This window comes from Haemaphysalis longicornis, unplaced genomic scaffold, assembly GCF_048455015.1.
Source record: "Haemaphysalis longicornis isolate Haplotype H1 unplaced genomic scaffold, Haemaphysalis longicornis Haplotype H1 scaffold_3, whole genome shotgun sequence".
NCBI lineage: Eukaryota > Metazoa > Arthropoda > Arachnida > Ixodida > Ixodidae > Haemaphysalis > Haemaphysalis longicornis.
In genome coordinates, this window is record NW_027526335.1 from 6463001 (window position 1) to 6475230 (window position 12230).

Genomic DNA, 12230 nt, shown 5'->3' on the forward strand with positions numbered 1-12230 from the left:
GCACTGCATTGAAGAACTTCAGACCACGTTTAGGAGATATTTTTTAGCTTAAAGTTCTAGAACATTGCTTCTTTAATTGCCTATGATTTATCTTCCTCGCCTGCCCCCTCTTCATCGTTTTTCGGTTTCCACTACGACTCTTGATTTTACTCTCGAAGCTTCCTCGGAAGAAATACTTCCCACTTTAGCATTTACACTCACAGTCGCAAGCACGCACGCGCGCAGGCATACGCGCGCATCACGCGAGTTTTGCTTGGGGCGAATAGTCGGTATTCTAATCCACGCTCTTACTAACGAGTGGAGTTTCAGCTGTTTGGTTAAAAAAAAACCTTAGCGCATGAGCTGTTTAAAAGCGTATTTGCAACGCCTTTGAGCAGACCCTTCATCGCTTGAGAAAATAATGGAATTATGCTATCAAGTGGTCTATACAAGCTGATGGGATAACCTGGACAGACTCCTCTCAAAACCATTCTGCCGCACCTGTCTCTTCGCGGAACCTGCGACCTACTAACTGTGCTTCACGCAACCACAAACTTCAGAGTGAACTCTATCAGTTCAAGTGATCTTTAACCGCGCAAAACTTGCACAAACGGCGTAATCTCGAACCGTGATATCTCTTGGATCTATCCCACTCTCCCGCCGTGTCCCTCTCATCTGCCACCAGGGTATTCTGCCCTCTCAGACAGTAAAGTCATTCTCTCTCTCTCCCCCTCTCTCTGCAGGTGCCATAATTGCCCGGATCCGTTCTCGAGGCGGCTGTACGAAGACGGACGATGCAGCTGCGACTGCTTCGAGAAGCAAAAGCGATGCCTCAAGATTAAAAGGGGACGAGAACCACTAGGAGACTTGGCCAGAAGGTATGTCACGGGACTCTGTTACATTTGTACTGGGGAATTCGACCAGAAACGACAATAACTGACATTGTTAATTATATTTCTTTCGGTTTTGTGCGCAACGCAGTTGCTACGAGATGCAGAGGCTACGGAATTGATTAGTTGCATTTTCTCGCTGATACATGGTAATGTCGTTGACTACAGAGTTGAGCACAGTTGACACACATTTCAGTCTTGGTGTCGGCTGCGAGTTAATTTATCTATGCAGTCATGTACCCAAGGCTCTATATGCTTTCGAATTCTCGATTGGCATGACCGCGACAGTTATTCATTAAACATTAGAAAAAGAAGAGCAAGTGACATTGTGTAGCTGACCTGCGCTGCAGGTAAAATGATAAAGTCGCCCTTTGTCATTGCGTCAACGTCACGCAATACTATGTAGTTTCATCTTTTGTTTTGTCTGATTTCGCGTAGCTCACGTTCGAATTTTGTCTTGCCTTTATTGGTTACTTTAAGACGAAAGCCTTCAATGGCCCATGGAGCGAGAAAGACAACATCTTGCGTCCATGGCAGCAAAACGGCTTTTTAAAAAATGCACGCAAACTGAATTCCTTACAATGAGCTTGAACTAGCTGGGCGCTAACATACTTCCAGCGCCTGCGATCGACCGCCGGAAGCTCGGAGTGGCTTCTTCAGCGAGTGGTGGTAGGCTTCCTTGCAATGTTTCGGTGATGTGCGGCAAGTGGAAGGCGCTTGTTAATGAAGCGCTTCTCGTCCCCTTGCCAATGGGCGAACTCCACGTACATGTCTCTTTTCGTGTCCCAGCCGATAACGCTGTCGAGTCCAAGCTGTCCCGGTCACCACTCAAGACAAAAAAAAAAAAAAAAAAAGCCTACGCTTGCACCGAAATAGTATCCGAGTCCGCGGTTTTCTGATCAAATGATGCGCAAGATTGATCCCAAGAGTGATTTTTTGTTTTTAAGTTCTTTTATTTTTATATAGGACATAGTAGAAGCGATTAAGTTGTGTAGCTTCGCTCTCGTTGGCACCGCGATAAAGCTTTCTTGATAAGAAAGCGTTGACACCGCGGCGCTGGAGAAGCTAGTTTGCCGACCGTGCACCCTCTTTCACAAATTTTAATCTCGACTCTTTTCCCTTGTCTTGGTTAGGCATCAAGTGGCCTTCGCAACTCCCATATTTAAGATTCTTGTAAGTGGGCGCCAGATTCTTCGCTGCGCCACAGTTGTTCCTAAATTAAGCTTATGCGTTCTTAGTACCGGAATGCAAGGAGCCGCCAGCAAGGGAAACGTGGTATAAAGCCAACGCAACGAGCACTCAATGTTCGCTTCCATGCGAAAATATTCGCTTCAATTGACAGCTATTCAAATAATGTCATTATTCGCTTCGTATTCGCTTCGTATTCGCTTCGAAACTGAAAATCACTATTCGTACACCCTACAGGGGTAGATGTGCTGACGTGTTCAATTAAGTCAGCTTGAGATTAATTAAGAATCTTGGGCATTTACATATCAAACGTATTTAGATCCCATCGTGCGCCTTCAAAAACGAGCATTACGTATTATGACATTTTCTAACTCTTGTGTTCGCAGCCGTTCGTTATTCTCTGAGCTTCAAATACTTCCATTCTTGCATGTCCGTGAAATGAAGGTCTGTATAGTTGTCAACAAAATTATTCTCCATTGTCATCCTTTTTCAATAAATTTGTTTGTGTTACCTACAAGGAACACTAGGAATGCAAGTAACGTGAATTTTAACTTGCCTGTAACCCGAAATACCTACGGTCAACGGCTACTACAATATTACGGAGCAAAAGTTTGGAACACTTTACCTATAGAAATAAAAACAGCTAATAACTTTGTATTTACACTAAAAAAGTACTACCTATCCAACATCGCATGAACCCAGGTTCCTTTTGTTATGTTCAATTTTTTTTTATTTGGTTTTCCTGCAGTGTTTTTGTAATCAGTATCTTTTCACTCACCTGTTTGTTTGCTGCTGTATTGTGTATTTATGTAATGGGCCTAAACTAGCTTCGGCTATTGGCCCAACAGTTTGTGTTATGTATTTCGTACAACTTGTTGGTGAATAAAAAAAAAATAAAAAAAAAGTCACGGGGGTTGTCTGCACCTCTACCGCACTAGCTTGTGAGGTTTGATGTGGCCCCCATCATTATTCAGCACGATCCCACCCGCTTAAATTATTTGTCGAGGAGTTGTGCGTATATACTTACTTTGTATATTTGTTACAGGTGCCATGAACGTCCTTACATCGTAGGGGCAATAGCGAATCCGCATAGCACTTCGCTGAGCGCGGCAACATCAGGAGACGAGTATTTGACACGGAAAAGTTCGGCAAAGTTGGCAACGCCCAGGGGCTCGCAAAATGGATTCCATAGGAACCGACGCCACCCTCTTTGTGGGGAAGAGGGGCTAGTTGCTGTTGTGCCAGCTTTTTATGATCACGCGCACCGCAGCATGCACGAAGTGTGTGGGGACCATGTGTTGTGACAATCGGGTTTCGCACGAAAACGCGAGTACGCACACTGTGTTAAAATCAAATATTCTATGCACGTTTGCCGAGATTACAAAGAATTTACTTGTATTTAATGTTTTTTAACTAAATTTGAAGGAAGCACTCCGATTTCAAAAGAGGCATGTGACCTGAGGGCCTTGTGCTTAGGTATGATAGTTCGGCGTGATTATTATTATAAGCGCTAGTATTGCTAAACTTGTTTCAAACACCTATATATGCATTCAATCGGTTAGAATGGCGTCTTAAAAGATCTGCTCCTCACGAGGAGAAAAAATATAAAAATACATGTGTGCAAACAATGACTTTTTTTTTCGAATACGGAGTGCATAATAATTTTGTTTCAATAGTTGCGAATTGAAACGAATATTTTTTTAATAGCAGCGAATAGTTGATTTTTAATGGGAGAACTGAAATTTGCAATTTTTCAAGAACTCTTCAGTAACTAGCCTGTAGAAAACTAAAATGCTCGTTTCAATGGTTTTGCGAACTTTTTTTATTGATAAAACAAGCGCAAAGTTATCCTGAAGCTTTTAGCGTTACTGATGGTACGATACTCTATATGGAGAAAATTTTATCTCATGTGGTTGCCTCAACCACAGTAGTGCCCGTGTATTAGTTTAATTTAGGTGTAACTCTATATTCTAACAAGCTATAAGATTAAATCAATGCTGTTATGAAAAAGAAATGTGAATAGCCGTTCTTTGAATAGCCGAACTTGCATTATAGCTCTAGAAAAAATGAGGGGTTTGGGGCAACAAAAAGCATGAAAATTAACTTGCTTCATCGATTCTCGAAGGCATGAGCTCATAGCGTGATGGTATCATCCCCGCTATCCAACCCTTTTCCGCCGGGTCCTTTCAAAATACACACCCTGAAGGGACAGGAATTTTAAATATGCTTCTGCGAACGGAAATTTATGTCTAGCATAAGCGTGTAAAAAAGAGCCGAGACTAAAAGCGATGCAAGTGTGCGGCAATGTGCATTTTCGGTAGCCGAGCTTCGCCAGTGCGCAGTATAAAAGTCTTTTTGTTAAGGAAGCTTTACTGCGATATCTAAGAGCATGAAAACAGATAAGACTTAACGTATTTCATAAGTGTTATGTATAAAAAAAAGGGAATATTAGAGGTAAAAAAAGGTAAACTTTGCGTATCACTTCATCAGAAAAGGACTGTGCGTGTATGCATCTGGGCCTTCTCATCTAGAGAGTTGAACGTTGCAGCTTGGGCGCGATCAGGTTTTCAGGATGCCAAAAGGAAAGTACGAGCTTGAGGTTATACCAGAGTCCTTCAATGCCTTTGAAGGACTCTGGTACGAGCTTGAGGTTATACTAAGGCCAAGGAGATGAGAAGCGCTCTCAGGAGGCCCTTCTTCCTCTTGCTGTTTAGCCGCACATCACCAGTGTTTTGCTGAAAAGCACGTCGCTGCCAGCGGGACAAACGTGTGCATGTTTGCGGTGGTCGATACCCGCCGCGGTGGCTCAGTGGCTAAGGCGTTGCGCTGCTGAGCACGAGGTCGCGGGTTCGATTCCCGGCCGCGGCGGCCGCTTTTCTGATGGAGGCGAAAAGCAAAAACGCCCGTGTGTACGAGATTTCGGCGCACGATAAAGAACCCCAGGTGGTCAAAATTAATCCGGAGCCCTCCACTACGGCGCGCCTCATCGCCTGCGTTGCGTCGGCGCGTTAAACCCCACAATCAATCAATTGCGGTGGTCGATCGTAGGGAGCTCACAGTAGAGTACATCCAGTACCCAACGAGTCGTGTGACTCGTTGCTAAGAATAAACTAAAGACGGTGGTCTTTCTTGGCCTACTTCAACGCGAGAATTTGATATCTCTCTCTGTCTGTCCTTGGAAGTTCGGCTAATTGGAAGTATTCTGCGGTCCCTATAGACTTCGTATTGAGAGGACTTCACTACATTCGAAAATTTGTAAGTGTTACTTGGTTCGAAGAAGAATAGAAATTGTTATTCGCTTTAATACTGGAAAGTTTGAAATATTCGCAAGCCCCTAAAATATTCTTCGAAGCCCTTAAGTTTTGTTACATGCTTTGAACGCGAAAGACTTGCGGGGCCTATTGACAACTTCCTTACTGCTACATCTTATTGGCGTCTGTTTATTTCCGTGGTTTCCTTGTCCTTTAGTACGACTTACTTCAACCGGCTTGTTTTCTGCTACACTGTCATTGCGTCTCTTTATTCGATTTCGTTTTTCGCCTTACGGCGTTAATTACGTCAGCAAGCAGACAGGCCGCAGCTGGTACCTCGGCCAGTGAGCGTAAGCTACACTGGCCGAGGTTGAGCAGTTTTGCGTGGACCCTTGAAGGGCCGTGCTGCGCAAGCGCGAGAAGCGTTGGATTGGATTAGATTGGATTGGATTGGATTTGAATGGATTAAATTGGATTGTACTGGATTGGATTGTAAAACCAATCTAATTGGAGTACGGGTGTGTAGAGAATTGGGTCTGCACATTCGCCGGTCTGCGCATTCCAGAGGAGTGACGTCATAGCCGTCGTCGCAGACGCACTGGCGCCGGTGCGTGCCCAGCTGTGCGCCTCCGTTGCGCAGTAGCCAAGTCTGACGCTGCGCCGTAGCCGCTTGATAGCCGTTTCGGCTGGCTCGTGGAGAGCCGTGCTGCGCGTGCGCGAGGAGCAGCGACTGGACTGGACTGGACTGGACTGGACTAGACTAGACTGGATTGGCTTGGATTGGATTACTGAACCTTAGCTCACGCTACGTATATCCTGGCATAGCCCACCTAAGCCACTGCTAATTATTTTCGTTTCCCTCGATGCAGGTGCGTCGAGACGCAAGACTGCCACGTACCGGAGTGCGAGTACGGGTTGTACGACGTGGACTCGGGCCGCTGCCCCAAGAGACCGGACTACTGGCCCAAGCACGTCGCCGACCGGAAAGTTCACCCACATTCCCACAGATGGCAGTTCTTCGAGCGCGACTGAACGAGAGGCCGAGAGAGCTTTTGTTACCGTTTTGCTTTTGCTCTACGTCTGCTGACAACGACCAGGCACGCCTGCGGTAGCCTCGCGACCACCGGGCATTCCAGTCTGACCAAAACCGACCCACCTCGTGTTCACCAGCAGCGGCCCCTCGTGTGTGCGTGCCTCTCGCCTTCGTTGCAGAGCCGCCTCTTTCGCGTTTGACTTGGTTGGACTTTCGGTTAGCGATATAAAGGGCGGCGAGAAGATGCAGAGGAGCGGGAGGAGACTAAGGATGCGGAGGAAAGATGAAGGTGCAGCGAGGATCGAAAACGCTATGGACGTTTGTGAGTGGGTTCCCTCGTCGACGGTGTCATCCCCCCTTAGCGGCTGTTTGTGTATGTTATGTGTGTTCTTCTGTTATTTAAACTCTGGCTCTAAGCAGAGCTGCCGCCTATCGTGTTCTTGACGTGGACTTGTACCCCACTATGCGCGTGCGACGCGCCTACGAAAAGGGAGCAAGTACTTGTTATGTGCCACTTGGAAGCTGCGCTGCTTTTTTGTCGGTTGTTGCTGTGTTGAGTTTTTTTGTGTGTGTTTTGATTTGAGATACATGAAGCCACGGTGTCTCGAAAGCGCAATAGGTGTGACAAACATTCGTTGTTTTTTACGTCTTAAAGTGGTGAGAAATATTGCATGTTACGTGCAAAGCGGCCGTCGCTGGTGCATCGCGGCCGCAAGCTCACTTAGCCCCAGAAGTCAGACAAGCGGGACTCCAGGTGCTACGTAAATGTTTGTCTATGGCATCTCTGCTTTCGGGAATGGCATACAACTAGGAACGCTAGTTTCTCACTATACATGCAGTGTTTTCAACTTTTTCAGGGTTTCACCACTCATTAGAAAGTTTAGCCAGCCTTGAAAGTACTGGAGATAGGTCTGTTGAATATTATGCAATATATTTAACGCTCGTTTCTCACATGCCTATATAACGCTGTTGCTATTCGGTCTTCATGTGAAAGGACCTTCATATGCATGAACTATTCCGCAGTTTAACTTGTTGCGAGCCGGTGAGTGTTAGGAACTTCATTCATACGATGCGTGCATGTTTACCGCGCTCGATTTTTTTTACCTGTCCCCCTGTTGTTGTTAACTAGAGCGCTCAATTAATGTAACTGCCGTAGGAGCGAAGTGTTTGCGTACCTATACCGAATGCCTTAAATCAATCCAGTTCACTGCCTCGCTTTTTGTACTTTTCATTCACTGTGCAGCGTTGTAAGAGGAAAAAACAAATCGGACTACAAGGGTTCTTTTCCTACCCGCTGTAAACACTATACCCGCAGTCTGTATTCCTAAGCTAACTCTGTAGTACTCTAAGGTAGGATTTGTCAGGTCATGCATTATCATGCCAATGCGTAGACTTGTGTACGATGGTTAGTACGTTGCGGGTGTAATATTAGTAAGCCTCGGAAGCTATCTTGTGAATCTCACCGGCACTAAGTACTCTGCTGTGCCCATCCTTCGCAAAACTTCAAACTTCTCTACACAGAAATTTTTCTGGGCTTTTGAAGAAGCTTTAAAGGAATGTTGGTGTTAATTGGGGCTAACCCTCAACATTGAGTTAGTGCTGCTGTACAGAGCGAAATGTCTATGGTGGGGAGAAATGTTTTCAGAGCTGCGTAAAAGTTTATAATAGAGGTGACTACTAAAGATGTGCCATTACAGCAGTCATCAGATAATGTTCGAAGGGAAGTACAGTAAAGCTCCATTTTCGGTAAATGTCTAGGTCATAAAAGTGGTATACTTTCTTTATGTTTTTCTTTCAAATCTGTCTGCGTTTATTTAAAAGGTCAGCAGTCGGGAGGTCACGACCTGCTTGCTACTTTTTTTGTCTCTTGTGAGAGATACTGGAACAGTGTTTCGCTGTGGTATGCGCCATCACTTCCACGTGTGGCATGTAGTGCACACTTTTAAGCCTTAAATAAAGATGTTGTCGTCGTGTTTACACTCACGTATGTGCTGCCAACATTTCGCTAGGCCATCATGTACCTTTGCCGGAAAGGAACATTCCAAAAGTGACAGTGGAGTATGCTTAGGGCTCTTGGTATAGCGAGTTTTCATTTTTTCGTAAATTTCTCTCTCCATTTCTTATTGATCATTTGGCTTTGCCGAGCAGACAGTGCCGTGCCTTAACTTTCCTTGAATGGCCTTCAGGTGAATAGATGTTTTCCTACCGCTTCATTAAAATGGATGATGATTACCAGGTTGGTGAGGTGAGGTGAGGTGACTGTGAGAGGGAAAGAGGTTCCCAGTCTGCACCACATATGTATCGCAGGGAGAGAAAGGGAATGGGAGGGGGTAGAAATATGGGTTGAGGTAGTGGTACAAAGGTGGTTGGGGCAGGAAAAGGAAGGGGTAATGGGGAAGAGAAGATAGATCAGCGACCACCGCGCGGGAACGGGAAAACTATCACCGGGCTTTTTTTTTTTTTTGAACATAAAAGGAAAATTTCCTTATTTGAAACGAAAAATCAGAAAAGGTGGGTGTCAGGGCACCCGCCCAGTAGAGAACATCCCTACTACGAGATCCCTAGGGCTCGGCTTGGGGTTTAGGACCTCTTACCAGTTCACGCCTGATCCGAAAATCCGGGCTAGTCAGGCGGTCGAATGTGCATTTTGCTCGGAGGCCAAAGCTATTTGGAGAAGGTCTGGGTGCCTGTTTTCACTCCCAAATGGGGTGGTGCAGTGTGCTGGCCATCGAAAAGAAATTGCAGGAAGAGGTGTAAGTTGGGTAAATCGCATGGAGTGGGAATCGCATATTCGTCTGCGGTCTTTGAAGGATCGTGGCTTCTGCCCTTGTTAACGAGGGATGCGGAGTCGGGAATTCCCTTCGGGCCTGATGGTAATGACTGACATTGTCAGGCCTGGTGACAAACGATTTTATGATAGAGATGGAAGTGGTGTATGTCCCTCTTGTATGGTGGCTCGGTGTACAAGCGCGCGGGCTGTGGTTTGAGCAGCCTCCTTACCCTTGATAGATTCGCAACCAGGTATCCAGAGATGAGCTGTGCCTCAGGTACCCAAAGAGTGTTCGTCGAAGAGAAAAGAGTATGTGAAGCTTGTTGCTGCACCTGGCAGCAGAGTACACTGCGACACCAAGGTTCCTACCCCCCCCCCCCCCCCCCGGGGGGGGGGGGGGGGGCAAACATACCGTATAGTCTTAGACTTCGTGCGAGGCAACATACCAGCGGTGAGCGACTCCAAAGGGAACTAAAAATGTTTTGCCTAACTGAGCTCGCCAGGCTCAGTGTGCCGGTGATTTCTAGCAGCTTTGTTGACGAGACCGTCAGTCACATCAAGTTAAGGCCAGCAAATGAACAATGAAATAGAAATCGGTTTTGTGTGGGCTCGGCACCACTTGAGCTGCCGAGGAGGGAAATCCCCGGGCTACATGCAGACGCTGGTGCTGAGGCCCCTCCATGTTGCTCTCGTCCACAGGCCTGATGGAGGGGCCTTGTAATGTGCCGTATCCCGACTCAGAACTGCCAGACCTTCCCGGTGGGCACCGTGGTACCGTTATTCACCGTGGTGTGCGGGCATCGGTGCACAAGTAGGTGGAAGCACCCGCACCCAAACTGGCATTACTTCACCTTTCAATCATTACCCGCAGTGCCCACACTATACAAACGATGTACAGTTTCTAGTCCTCAAAGTTGCTTTGAATGTGCTCGGATCTGCAGGGGTGCGGTACGGGCCCGCACCTTCTTTTTGCGGTCATGCGGTGGTGGAGAAAAAGAAATTGGAGCCATGAACTGCTATCATTGAAATGCCTGTGCTCAGCTGGGGCATCAGTGGAAAGGCCCGGCCCTACCCAGTCCCGCCAAAAACATTGCACCGACTGGAACAGCAGCAGGTGGCGTCAACAAGGCTCCCGTTTGGGGTGCCGAAACGTCATTGTTTATTTTCTCTTGTGGTCGGCGTCTTCTTTATTGTGTATTTCAGCAGCAGTCACTTCGAATACGCGAAACTGAACTGTGGATTGCTGTGAAAGCTAATAAAAAAAACGTTTATAATAAACGCACGTTTAAAAAGGGTGCCATACACATCATGTACTAGGTTATCAACGCCGCTAAAAGGAACGGGTGCACAACCAGTGCGTATAATGGCGGTCCTAACTTCGGGGGGAGGGTCGGTGTGCTTCCTGAGGACCATGCAGGAAGTCCAACTTTGGTGGACGCTAAGGACAATGTAAGGAAATGTGATAGGTGCGGCCCTGTAATATAAAAAATGACCACGCCATGGAAACAAGCGCGTGTAGAAACACTCCTAGGTCAAGCTAAGGGAGAGAGAGAAATGATTTATTCGAGAATCTAGCTCCAACCTAAAAAGGCCGTGGCAATTACAAAATTGGCAGTAATGAGTGGGTACAATGGTTGTCTTAATGAATTAAAAGGTTAGAATAAGCACATTCAAAAAGCAAAGGCTGAGAAATCACATGCGCGCTAAGTAAACTACTTGCTATGTATGCAATGAAAAAAGTAGTGTAGTTTGAGGGGATCAGTGACGTTGAGTAGTGACAGCACACGAGCTGCCTGAAAAAAAATGAATGGCTGCAGAGGAATATGATAAGAGGTACGGGGGTGAAAGCAACTCGGTGTAACAAGGGGTAAAAAGCTAGAGAAAAAGCATGAATCTGCTTGGCGGAATTCAAATTTAGTAGGGACTCAGCGAAAGAGGCCGTCATTTTCCAGTTTACGTAGCATCGACACAGTGGCCTCTATAATAAAGACCGTAATATATTCAAACTACTAGCAATGTTGCCCGTAACTGCTACCTTTAAAATACAGATTTAGATACAATTTAAAATTCAGATATAGAGTTCAGATGTTATACATTTAGGCCCCCTTTCTGGACTCGCGAGATTTTTTTCGAATTCATAATCCTGACAGGACGATTTTTTTTATTGGCTGTAAGGTTTGTCACTTGCTTTCTGGTGTTGAACGTGAGAAGCCGAGAACTGGTAACATGTGACTATTGAAAGCCAATAAAAAGGGCGTCCGTTCAAGATGGCAAATTTACGGGGAATTCTACAAGCGAGAAATAGCACCACTGGACAGCAGTGCGAGTACGCTAAATATTTGTCTCTATTGATCACCCTTTCAATTTACGTGAGGTCGGAGCCCGCAAATTTAGATAACACGGATTGTGATTGATTAGGCAAATATTTTGCAAAGGCACGGCAATCTGCAGTTGACACGATCATCGGCCGGTAGCCACTGTTAGTGCTTGAAAACCAACATAGCGTCCTTGAAGCCATCTGTTTTCGTGATTTGCTTCTTCGTTGTTTTTTTTTCTTGTTTGTTGTTCGAATGTTCTGTAATTTTTGTTCTTCACCACCCCTCATGTAAAGCTCTACCCATTGGGGTCTTTGAGGTATCTATGAACAGCTAAAAATAAATAAATACGTAGCTGACACCGGGACAAATCACCAGTTTATTTCGAGAACGCGTTCATCATGCCTGACGGATGTAAGGACGGCTGCGAAACCGGGTGACCGAGCACCATGGTTGTATGCGTCGGCGCGTGAACCAGCAATAACAGGAAGTAGTTATTCTTGTAGTTCATCGCCGAGTCGGCGCTGTTTTCAATCCCGGGTTTTAATGCGTAGCATTCTTTGCCGAGTACCCACATAGCCAGGACCGTGTAACACCCTGCATTTCCAGAAAAGTGCAGATATCACGGGAGTCCCACTTGAGATCGTTATAATAGCGTAAATGGAGATAAGTGGTCGCACAAAATTAAAAAAAAAACGTGAAAAAATTACGGAAAATGGCAAACAGTATAACTACTGACATTTACGCAATAATTCAGATTTCGCGAAAGTTTCACCTGTTATCCTTATAATAGCGTACATGGAG

The 12230-nt window shown here is 45.8% G+C and overlaps 1 protein-coding gene across 2 annotated transcripts in view; it reads left to right on the forward strand.

Moving 5' to 3' along the window:
- Positions 1 to 8318, forward strand: part of LOC144173897 (uncharacterized) — a 161952-nt gene extending 153634 nt beyond the window's left edge. For both annotated transcript variants that reach the window (XM_077702219.1, XM_077702220.1), the window contains 2 exons: positions 723 to 857; positions 6178 to 8318. In XM_077702219.1, the coding sequence (XP_077558345.1) occupies positions 723 to 857; positions 6178 to 6340 (298 nt within the window). In that variant the 3' untranslated portion in view covers positions 6341 to 8318. The remainder of the gene's footprint in view (positions 1 to 722; positions 858 to 6177) is intronic.
- Positions 8319 to 12230: the final 3912 nt, after the last annotated feature.